General features: G+C 33.7%; 1 protein-coding gene across 6 annotated transcripts in view; it reads right to left on the bottom strand.

The window, feature by feature from the left end:
- kst (spectrin beta chain, non-erythrocytic 5 kst) overlaps positions 1-12,442 on the bottom strand; it is a 372,152-nt gene that overhangs the window by 84,378 nt on the left and 275,332 nt on the right. For 5 of the 6 annotated variants that reach the window (XM_083122546.1, XM_083122542.1, XM_083122545.1 and 2 more), the window contains exons 32-37: positions 10,456-10,674; positions 8,653-8,949; positions 7,988-8,133; positions 7,547-7,609; positions 5,944-6,175; positions 3,889-4,062 (exon numbers count right to left, since the gene is read on the bottom strand). In XM_083122546.1, coding sequence (XP_082978672.1) covers positions 3,889-4,062; positions 5,944-6,175; positions 7,547-7,609; positions 7,988-8,133; positions 8,653-8,949; positions 10,456-10,674 — 1,131 coding nt within the window. The remainder of the gene's footprint in view (positions 1-3,888; positions 4,063-5,943; positions 6,176-7,546; positions 7,610-7,987; positions 8,134-8,652; positions 8,950-10,455; positions 10,675-12,442) is intronic. The other variant, XM_083122544.1, reaches the window with a different exon arrangement.

Below are 12,442 nucleotides of genomic sequence, written 5' to 3'. Positions count from 1 at the left end.
CAGTGCTTTATGTGAAGTTTGTCTTTATTTCTTGTGTTTAGGCCATGTATTTCCTCATTTATGGCAAAGTTGGAAATATTTTGCTTTACATAAATTAAGCATTCATAAATGTATATGCAGGGGATAATTAACACATTAAATTTACGGAAAAGAGTTCTACATGAATAAGTTTTCTTTACTCCAGCTATGATTCTTATAGCTCATTTTTTGAAGCTTAAACAAGGACATTGGAGTGGCCCTTGTTACCCCAAACCATAATCCCGTATCTTAGTAAAACATCAAAGTTTGCCATGTAAAGGAACTTTACAGTTTGGGTGCTTGAGATGTCTATCATTTCTTGAAGGGCATAGCACTCACTACTTAATTTTGATTGTAGCGTGTTTATGTGTTCTGTATAGGATACCAAGAAATTTTGCATTTTCTTGAGGCTCTAGTTGTGTATTCCCAGATATTAGATTGAAGCTTATTTGATTTCTACTTTGGATTGTAGAAAATGTAATGTAATTTGTGAGTAGTAGATTATTATTTAAAAACCACTAATCTAATTTGTGTAATACGTTACTAACCTTAGATTGTAGAGCATCTTTGGAAGTGTGTGTTATTATAATATTTGTATCATCAGCATATATTGCATTTGCCTCACGTATAACATTTGGTAAATCATTTATGTACATAAGTAACAAAAGAAGGCCAAGAAAACTTCCCTGAGGCACATGTTACACTTTTACGTATCCTCTTGCTGTGGTGTGAGGGATTTCTACAATTTGTTTTCTATTGGTAAAGTAAGATTGAAACTACTTTTGTGGTAGTACACGGATACCAAGTTTTTGAAGTTTCCACAGCAGTATCTCGTGATTTATGGAATCGAAAGCTTTTGATATGTCACAAAATACTCCTACCATGTGCTTACAATTGTTCAGCGATTGTGTGACACATTCTACTAAGTCTGTTTTCGTGCTTCGTTCGGACCTAAAACCATGCTGCGACAAACTTAAGATTGAGTGTTTACTACAGAAATTTTCTACTCTCATCATTATTGCATGTTCAATAACTTTTGAGAAGACTGAGAGTTGCGAAATGGACTGTAATTTGATAAATCTTTTGGGTTGTTTTTCTTCAGTAATGGTTTAACAACAGCTACTTTTAGACTGTCTGGGAAAATACCCTGTTCAATTGAATTGTTTATTATATGTAGTAGTGGTTGACATAGGGAAGTATAACATTTCTTAATTAGGAAGTCTGGTATTTTATTAATGCCGGAAGATTGTTTGTTTTTCATACACCTGAAGATTATCTTTAATTCCTGTGCAGTAATAGGGGAAATGAATAAGGATTTGTCATTTACTGTTATGTGTGTAGAACGTTCTTCAGGGGCACCCATTCCTTCTATTTGGAACTGCATTTACAAAATACTCATTGAAAGCATTCGCAACATTAGGGGAATGTTGGACTTCTTTTCCATTAATGCATATCACCATATGATTACATAAAGATTGGTGTTTTGTTGATGCATTTCTTATAATTTCCCACATTGTTTTACATTTATTGTTTGAATTACTGATTTTCTGGTCATTATGATTAATTTTTGCTTGGTGCAATACATTTTTATATATTTGCTTATACCTCTTGTAATATTTCAGAAAAGATGGATTGAGGTTCACCTTACTTTCAGAATGGAGCATTTTTAGTTTTCTACTCGAGATTCTGATTACGTTTGTGACCCATGGTTTACACTCAGTGGATATGTTTACTTGATTAAGTGAAAAACATTCATTGTGTAACAAGATACTTTTGTTCAGAAACAGATTAATTTTTTTTTTTTTGTTTGTGGAAGGTAGATTATAAAAATCTTCCAAATTTCTACTGTTTAGTTTTCCAATAAACATGCGTATAGAACCTTCATCATATTTACGTTTCTGCATTTTTAGTGGCTTTGCAATGTATAACTAACTCTCTTCTTCATTTGAGAATAACTATTGGGTGTAGGACCTTGTTCCTTAGGTTTAACATTTACATTAATTGTTGTGTCTTTACAGTTTACAATAAAAAATCATCTTCTAAGTTTGCCCGGAACACTCCTTATTCTATCAGATGTTCGTGCAGATGGTTCCTTTTGTTTTTCATTAACTCTTTTATCATTTTCCACTTCATTTTCTTTTTCATCTTTTCTCACTTCACTGCAATCTTCATTTTCTGCTTCACTATCTTTTCCATCACTTACCATTTTACTGCATTTTTCACCATTTACCACTTCACTTCCCTGATAATTTATGGGTTGCCATTACAGTTCAATAGGATTGCACTTTCTTCTTCCATTTATGATGTACTCAGTTATTGCCTTACATATTGATTACACCTTTTCTTTCCCAGATCGGTTCAGATGAATGCCATGTTTTGTGAAATTGTTCCTTTCTAGCCTGCTTACATCTACAATATCAACATTACCAAAGTTCTTGCTCAGGATATTTTTGTTTGTCTTCCTTATGGCCATCTTAACACATGATTCTGTTATGAGATCGTGTCTCCTCGGTAGATTGACTATGGTCACTTTGGAGTTTCTTATTTCAGGTAGTTTTTTGTTCAATGTATTTATCACATCATAACCTTTGTTGCATGCTACATTGTTTGAACCTGCCATTAGTACTACACAGCTGCAGATTTCTTTGTTTTGAGGTTTTAGGCTACTTACTACCTGCACGATGTTTGCACTGGCTTGACATTACCACACACTGAAACATCGCCTATCTGGCTCTTCACTTTGCCTGCCATCCGTCTGCCATGACTATCAGCATAAATGAGTGCGTCTGGTTGACTAATGCTTGATTTTTTTTATTTTCGAGATGTTTGTGGTTGTATTTCTTGACTTCACATTTCTTCTGTACATTCTTGAATTAGTTTCTGAGTGTATTTCTTCAGTCTGGAAATCTTGTAGTGTAGAAAATCTGTTTTTGCTCTCGAAAATTATGCTATCAATGTGCTCTTTTCTTTGTTGATTTCCTAAAAATAGGATAGTTAAACATTTTACCCATTTTTTTCCTTTTTTAAACTATTTGTAGTCCATAAGGGTGTAGAATTCCTTGTTTCAGTTACCTTTTCAATAGCTTCTAGTCTGATTTTTAGGGCTTTATTTTCATTTTTCAACTCATTTAGGTCACTTTGAAGTAGAGTCACTACCTGCAAAAGATTTGCGAGTTCCTCATTTTCAGCACTTTTTTCTGAGGAGAGTTCTCTGTTTACACATTGTGGACAGAACCACTCATTTTGGTCGATTTCTTCTTCGGTATCGAAGTTGCCAAATGTAAAGTGTAACCATTCATCACACATATCGCACAGAATTCCATTTTTTACAGTTCTTTTACACTTTGCACATCTATCATTGCATTTTGTTCGCAATTTGAGAGGAGCTGATAAAACTAGATCTTCACTTATTGGTGCCATCTTGTATGTTACTAAAGTTAGTAATTTGCTTGCATATATTTATTAAAATTGATTTTAAATAAAAGAACATCTAAAATGTTTAAAAAGGTTAAAAATAGGAAAGTTAAACATTTTACCCATTGTACCTTTTTTAAACCATTTGTTGAGTCATTTTTATTGTTTCAAGTGCTTGAAGAAGGTTCTGGAAACAGTACAATAATATATAAACTTTTGGCTAAGAACCAGACGCAAGTACATTTCTTTTACGGTTATTACAAGCATAAGAAAACAGTTTTTTCTTTGTGACGTTTCAGGAGCGTGTGTTCTCCTGAAACGTCACAAAGAAAAAACTGTTTTCTTATGCTTGTAATAACCGTAAACTACAGGAAAATAAGTACATTTCTTATTGAAAGAAAACTGAATCTAATTAAACTTTACTAAACCGACCATAAAAAGTAACAAAACCCTCACCTGTGTTAAGAAACGTTGCAGATCACAGCTAGCTTGCAGTTCTTCCCGTCTCTGAACAGAACGTTCTTGCAGGGCATTCCAGTTATTTACAACAATCTGTTGTTGCTCTTCAATGTGCTTTGCATTGCTGCCTGGGTACATGGCTTGCAACCGTGCAGCATCTTCAACTAGAACCTTCAAAGAAAAAATTAACACATTAAAATATTTTGAATTAAATAATATCTCTTCTCATCATTGTAATCAATGGATTGCATACTGCAACATGCACATATACATACATCCGCAAATGTATGTTTTCTAAGCAGCTGTTCATCACAGAAATATGTACTTTTCAATGGTGGAAGTGATCCCTGTATGAACAGGTTCTCAGTATTTTTATTCATACAAAATGGAGTAATCACACCAAAAAGTTCAGACGTGAGTGGGTGCTTACTTTTATAACTGAGTCAATATCCCTTTGAACCAATACCAATCGCGAAGCTTGATTGTTCGCAATATATATTGATAAATATTTAAATATTCCACTGCAATCATATACATAAATTTAACAAATATTAAGAATTACAGTGAAATATTAAAATAGCTGTCAATTAATCCAAAATCTACTTTATCACACAACACTTGTGCAAAATAAATATAAACTTTGAATTTTGCATAATTTTCAACATAATTAGACTCCATGAAAGCATCACAGGGGATTTTATATCACCCTGTGAAATACCTAAACTTCAAAAAAGTATGGGCTGGTATTGGTGAATAAATTCTAACCAATACTTTCTGATACATCTGGATTGATATCGGTTCAGCCCTAGTTTTAGTCACTTGGTTCATTATCATTGTCATTTTCCTCATCACAATGCTGGCGATACATAACACCAATCAATTGTCACTGCCTGTGTCCATGTATCTTGCGGAGTCCACAAAAATGAAGTATGGAACTTTCGTAGAGCCTAAATATCTTGAAAAATATGCAAAATGCATAATTTTCATTACGTTTTGCAACAACATTCTGGGGGTAAATGGTTTTTTGTAATTAAATGATTATCTCATGCGAAATTATTAATATTTTAAAGCAAAACCCTGGTAGATTGATATGGTATAGTTCCAATGGAAAGGTTATGTTAAAATTTATAAATATTCTGAACCACATTAAATTGTTTCAATTTTTAAAGTATCAGCATTTGTATTGGGAATTGGTAAGAGTATTGGCATTGATATCAGTATTAAGTTAAAATCGTATCAGCTCCGACCTAATGCACTAACCAGCTACTCAACCATGACCCCATCCCCTACCCCAGGAATTCTATACTATTTTTTGCTACATTTAAGTTACTATTTCAATCTCCTGAGAAGGGACAGAGAGCAAATATGATTGCATTCTACACTGCAAATGGTTTATTGAGTTTTGGGCCAACACTATGAAGGCTGAAGCCAAAATAAGAGTTCCTTTCTCTCGAAACATAGTGAAAGAATATATAGTAGGTAAGATGATAGACAATGGATAATTCTCAATTAAGGTTGCATGCTAATAGGACAGAAGCAATGTCACCAATATTCAGGAAATATTCAAAGTATGTTAAGCTTATTTTACATTGCTCTCTTGCATCTTTAGGATAATGACAACAACGAGATGAATAATAATGATTAGATGTGACATTCATTCCCAGGCCAGGATTCTAACTTAAAACCTTCAGTGGCAAGATTGTGAGTGGAATAAAAAGAATAAAAACTAGGTCTGAACCAAAATGACTTTGAAGTGGTACTGACACTGACTGATGCAGTACTATTCTAAATTAAAAAGTGTTCAAGATTATTATTAATATAATTATTAAAATTCAACTGCAATCCGAGTTTAGCTTAAAATATTCAACAACTGTGCCAGAATAACGGTCACAAGGCCCATTTTTCACACAATACTGGTGAAAAATAAATGAAAACGAATTTTGCATAATTTACAATACACTTAAAGACTCTACAAAGGCGCCAATGGGCATTTTAGCCTTCCCCTTGAAATTCCAAGAAAACAATATTCAAACTAGCATTCTAGTAATTTACCTGCAACTGCGCCTCTAATGCAACTAAGTCATTCTCAAATCCCTCATGACGTCTTATGAGAGCTAACACCGAGTTCAAATCCCTTCCAAGGTCATCTGGCAGAGCTGCTGATTTTTCTTGGATTCTTGACAAAGCATCAGCCACGTCTCTGTGGAAGCGGTGGATTTCACCAGCTGCTTGCAAACGTTGCTCCCTATTTTCGATCAGGTCCAACAACTGGCTCCAAGATTGTCTGTAGGAAAAGGTAGAAGTTAATTTCAATTTTACAGTGGATAGACTATGAACTAATCGAAAATAATAAGGCTATGTCTTAAATAATTAAAATTCATATCCTCATTTATAAAATCAAGCTCTATGATACAGCAGTTCTTAAAACAATAAGACTGGATCCAGAAACAAATGGCACAGATAAACAGTTGCCAGCAGGTGATTCAACCAAGATGTGCACTCTCATGCTGTAATATTTGACCGGTTAAAATTTAATTCACATAACAAAATTTATTTTTCCCCCTCTTTATACTGAAGAAATTTGAGCAAGTTGTATTAATATCTTCTCTATCAAAAATAGCAATCAGATTAATTGGTATTCTATCAATAATCCCCGTTATTGGAATTTTTGTAAAATTCTGCTATTTTGTTACTATTTCTGTAAATATAAATGTATAATTTGTAGGAATGGGCCGATATGAAATTTTGGCTGATACCGAGAAAATACCGATAACCGATATTCTACCGATCCGATATAATATTAGAAATGGTGCTTGAAGATCCTGAAATGTTCATTGATCTCCTTAATAAATGTATTTCAAGGTGACTGCAGTGCAGAAGAAGTTGAATATTTAGACATTTACTTTTTTAGAGAGTAGGGCATGAAGATTATCCAAAAAATTACAACAAAATGGCAGAATTTTGCACTAAATTATAAGATATTTATCGATATATATTAGATCGGTAAAATAATCGGTAATATTACCAATAAACCGATATGTCTACATCGGCTGATACTGATAGAGTACCGATTAATCGGTCCCATCCTTAATAGTTTGTATGGGCTGGTTTTTTAAAGTACAAATAAGCATTTTCAAAGGTTAAAACCTACTGCAGTCACATAGTTATAAACATTAATTAAGGAGGTTAATGTTCTTCAGTAAAGTCTGCAATTTCATATCCAATCAGTAGAATATCAGTTATAAATATCAGTATATTTTATATTTGTAGCTTATCACTATCAGTATCGGTATATATTTCATACTGACTCATCCTTAATAAATAAAGTATATAACTGAATATAGTTCAAACTTGATACAATTTATTAGAGCTGTCACTATTTCAGCACATGGCTTTTGTTAGGTTTTGTCAAACATTACTTGACTTGCATTGTATTAAAACAATATAAAATATTACATAAAAAATTAAAACAATTTGCAATATTACACAATCACAACATACATATAAATATACGTATACACACACACACACACATATCATCCTTTACAAAATACATATGAACCAAAAAAAAATATATGTATAAATCATGTTCTGCTTTCTACAATTTTACCATTTCAGAAAATTACATACAAAGAAAGAAACATTAACGGCTTACCGGATTTCTTCATGCCTCTTTCTCACTTCTTCTACAGGATCATCTGAATCTTTATCAGGATCTCTGAGAAAATGTTAATAATTAGTGCCCAACTCCAACAAGAAGAATGCACCAATACACCACTAATTAGAGATATTAGAACAAAGTGCACAGGATTGTGAAGGAAAAGCTACAGTGCACAAATAGTGAGATTATGTTTCATTTAGTGAAATTTACAATTCAGGATTCTGTGACATGAATATCAAAAGTAATGTTAAAATTTACAAGACTGATCACCACTGAAAGAGAAAAATAGGCCAAAAAAGGTAAGAATGCACCATTCATGCTTTCCATACTCAAGACATGCAATGTACTTCCAACTTGCAAAACTGTAGAATCAGAGAACTAGTTTTACATATAATATGCAGAAAGTATGCAAGGTAACAAGGTAAAGTATGGTACCTTAACTGTTCCTGCCTCTTTTCAATGTCGGATATGTATGGGCTCTCATTGGCTATCAGTTTCTTTGCTAGCTCCTCACATTGGTTAAATCTCTCTGACCCAGCTTCAATCTGATGTTTGAAGTCATTAAACTTGTTCTGCAAAACCTGTGGAAGAAAGTGTCCCTATTAAGTAAGTGTCGAGTTACTTGACACCAACGCACTTACAGTTGTAAAGAACACTTGTGACAACATTTGGAGGCAAAAATTTTATCAGAACATATAGCAGTGTAATACCATCAGCTGATTCCAGAAAAGTACTAAATTTAATTACTAGTAGGTAAACACAACTAAAAAGAGTATACCACTTTTATCTAGCTTACAACACCAAAACGTTTTTGGAATTCAAGTTATGGATCGAACCTGGGACTGCTTGCACTAAAAATTATTCGATGCCAGGTAACCCAGGTTCGAATACAGGACTGAGCATGTGTGTTCTATGCGAGTGTCCCATCATCCTCATCTTCATGATTAGACAAAAGTGGCAGAAAAGTGAAGTAAAATAAACCAAAGCAATACACCTATCAATTGCATTACATGTTCATGAAGAAAATAGAAAAGTACAAAGAAAGGAAAAGGTGAGGACCATGGAAAGGCAACAATCTTATTTTAAGCTCATAAACTTACCAACAAATGCTCATAATCCTGTCCGTAGTCTTCCGAAGAGGCTGTCTGGACTTGTTCTTTTATCCACTGCTCAAGCTCCGTGCTCTCATGGAAGTATTCATGGCGGTACATGCTCTCCAGCAACTTCTGTCGACGGACGGCAGCCAACTTCTGGAGGTTGCGCAGCTGCTGAGTGATCGCTTGACGCTTGCTCTCAATCAGCTTGGAATCTGGATGTTTGCAATTTATCATAGCTTGAGCCATGTTCCCCATCTCCGTCACAATTCCACCGTACGTGTCCAGCTCCAATTCTAGAGCCTAAACAAGATACAAATGTTGCCTGATTAGATGTTGGCTCACGTTAACTTGAAAATTCATAAAATCAGTAGATAAAGCATGACTTATGCTTTGTGCAAAAATGATTTATTATAAATAATAGACATTGTTTACAGTCTGGGCATATAACACTGACAAAGTTTCAAATCATGAGGGACAATAATTTTTCTCGATAATGATTTACACCAGCGGTGCTCAAACTTTTTCCTCATTGTACCCTTTAGTTGTGACTAAACGTCTAATGTACCCCACCATAAGTTTTATCTGAATAGTGGGTTTTGTGGAATTTTTTTGGCTGCCTGATTGGTAGGGCATTTTTGATATGTTGGAAGGCATGTATCTCCAATAGAGGAAAATGGTATTCGGGCTGTATGTGGAAAGATGGTAAACAAATAAACATTAGAATCCTATGTTTATTGCTCTATTAGGTGTTTCTATGTTGATTAGTTGAAACACATGTAGTATATTAAGAAGTATATAAAAAACTTTAATTTTCATATTTTTTCCAGAGTTATTGAGAAAAGTAAATAACAAGAATAAGTTTGTAAACAAACTGTCAAGTAAATTTTGGAGTTTTTATTGTAAATCCTCAGCGTCTAGGGAGAATGATATGCCTGAATAGCCTGATACAGTTTCTTGATGTCTGGTTGTGCACTTGAAACTTTCAAGCAGAGATTCGGCTCCAAATTTAGTCTATTGTAGATTTTGAACGAGTACTTTACTTCAAAATATATGAAATAAAGATAAGAATGTCAGTGACAAATCAGCTTTATTTTCCTATTGAGTTTTAAAGCTATGAAATCTGAAACAATGAAGTCTGCTCTATATGTATACATCAAAAATGTTGCTGTGTGGTTATTCTTAACAATTATCTTCCAAGCTGCTCGCATACCCCCTTCAAGTCATTCATATACCCCTGGGGATACGCGTGCCACAGTTCGAGCACCACTGATTTACACAATGCACCTTTCTGGTTCTTTAAACATTTGGGAAAAAATGCATTTATCCTGTATGTATGCAACCATACCTCACAATTTCAGATTTACTATTAACATTTATTTCTTATGCCGGAAACCTAAGACATCTTCAGTATAATGCTGACAAAACGTGTTAGTTTCCTGGGCTTTATTTGTATATTTGGCACACAATATTTTATTCTTTTGCACAATATTGTGACTGTATCAAACAGTCATCAGGTCAGCACAATAAATACATTGTTCATTTTCATGTAATGGTTACTGTTTCATATAATTGAAATACTGTGTAAAAACAAATATCATGTGTCACAAATACAAACAAAACACAGTAAATATGTTTGAGATCAATTCAGGGATTTATGGTGAAACTTTACACTTAACGAAGTTCATAAACATCTCTGTTATGGGAAAGAGATGCAATGCAGCAACAAGCAGTTCTGCATTTATTTATTAAAAAAAATACTGCATCTATTTAAAAAAATATATAGAGTCATGAAACAAACACACATACCTTGTGCTTGGTCAGGAACTTTATGGCAGCATCTTGGTCCCTTCCATAGTCTGTGGAGCTTAGCACATCATTCCTTTCACTCAACCAGCTCTCCACTTCTCCAGCCTCAAAGAAGAACTGTTGGGCTTTCAGCGACAGGTCCAGCTTCTTGCTTCTCTCTTTGGCCTTGTCTTGAAGATCATCCCAGGCATCACTCAGGTTTTGACACAGCTGCTCTATCTGTAAAATGCAACACACACATGAATCAAAATCCACACACACACACAAAAAATATACCGGAAACCAAATATGTTAAAAAAGATGTAATTAGGGCTAGACGGATATCAACACTCACCTCTATTCCTATTGTTGATACTGATTACTTGGCACTATGGGCACTGATACTATGGTGTGTGTGTGGGGGGGGGGGGGCAAAACATTGAGGACAATGACTTCATTTATTATTTCTCCTTTGAATCTGATAACTTTTACAACTTATTAATTAAAATTTAATTTGCTCATTAGATTTATTACAAAAAAATATCAATTTGCTATTATTGCACTTAGAAGATAACAGAAGTCCCACACTGTCCAAGTCTGTTTTAGCATTAAAAATAGGTGTTCATTTTTTCATGTGTTTCATCTAATCATTCATTCTATTTATCACAATTAACAGGGCCCTGCAGGTCCTGTGTTAGGAAAGCATGAATTGCAGATAGCAAAACTGCCCTATCTTGATGTGTCTGGTGCTTCCTTTATTTTCACTTACCAATGCTATGTACTGAGCACAGGGTATGATTATGCCCCTACTCCAATTCTGATAATAACTAAGGGAAGGTGCATGCTTTGAATGAGTAATGTTGTCTAAATATTATAGATGGGACAGATTAATCGGTACTCTATTGTTATCAGTTAATATATGCATATTGTTGGTGATTAGTAAAATTACCGATAATTTTTCCAATATCGGATAATTTGGTGCAATACTCTGCAAATCACATGGACAGGGTGGCCACTCTAGAACCATGATAAAATTCAAGTATAATTTGTGGGTTTCAAGGCAAACTTTCCAAAAATTCAAGGGTACTGTATTTCAACCTTGCCTCTCACCACCCACACACAAATATAGCAACAATATAAAGGGGCCGTGTGATTCCAATGTACTAAAAAAATCTAATTCAATTCCATTAAACAATATGTATATTTAAAATATTTAATTTAAGGTGAGGAGAATACATTTGTCATTTCACATACTCAGATTCAAAATGCATTTACAAACACAAGTCACAAATGTTACGGGATATACTAATCTATGAAAAATTGTTAATTGTATAAGAATTTTAAACTCAAATTTAACTAATAAACTTCAAAATATCTTATCTTCAAAAGGACACTAATGAAGTAAACGGATTGAGAGAATTCTGTTACATTTTCCACGTAGCTTTCTTTTCCTTCCTCAATAAAAATAAAAGCTAAACTGTGGAAAATTTACCTCAGGGCATTCATAAATATGTACAGATTCAATAGGATCTGGATTAATAAAAGTTGCAAATTTTCACGTCTACGGATAAAAATTCAACCAGAATTGACGTATAATTCTAGGAGCCAATAATTCACAGAATTCAAGGAATTTCAGGTAAGTAGCCACCCTGCACAGGGTAAAAATTAATATAAAAACTAAAAGTCATAAAACATGGAAAATACCATACTTCTAACAGTTATGGATATTGCTGCAAACATTTTTGATATATATTGTTTTATTATTCTTGGGATATTCCTTGATGTGTTAATTGGTACTTTATTTCATATAACTTTATGAACTTTGGAAAAGTATTGGAGAGAATCTCTGATTAAATCTGAATCAATACTACCTGGTACCATTAGTATTGATATTGGTTTAGCCTTAGTTACAATATTGGCAAGCAAAACATGACAGAAAACAGCATATTGAACAACACAAAAATAAAAAAAAAAAACATTTACGTTCACTGTGGAAAGATGTATATCA

This window comes from Lepisma saccharinum, chromosome 5 (assembly GCF_977018435.1).
Source record: "Lepisma saccharinum chromosome 5, izLepSacc3.1, whole genome shotgun sequence".
Taxonomy (NCBI): domain Eukaryota; kingdom Metazoa; phylum Arthropoda; class Insecta; order Zygentoma; family Lepismatidae; genus Lepisma; species Lepisma saccharinum.
Note: the sequence above shows the minus strand (reverse complement) of the source record. Positions and strands in the feature narration are given on the sequence as shown.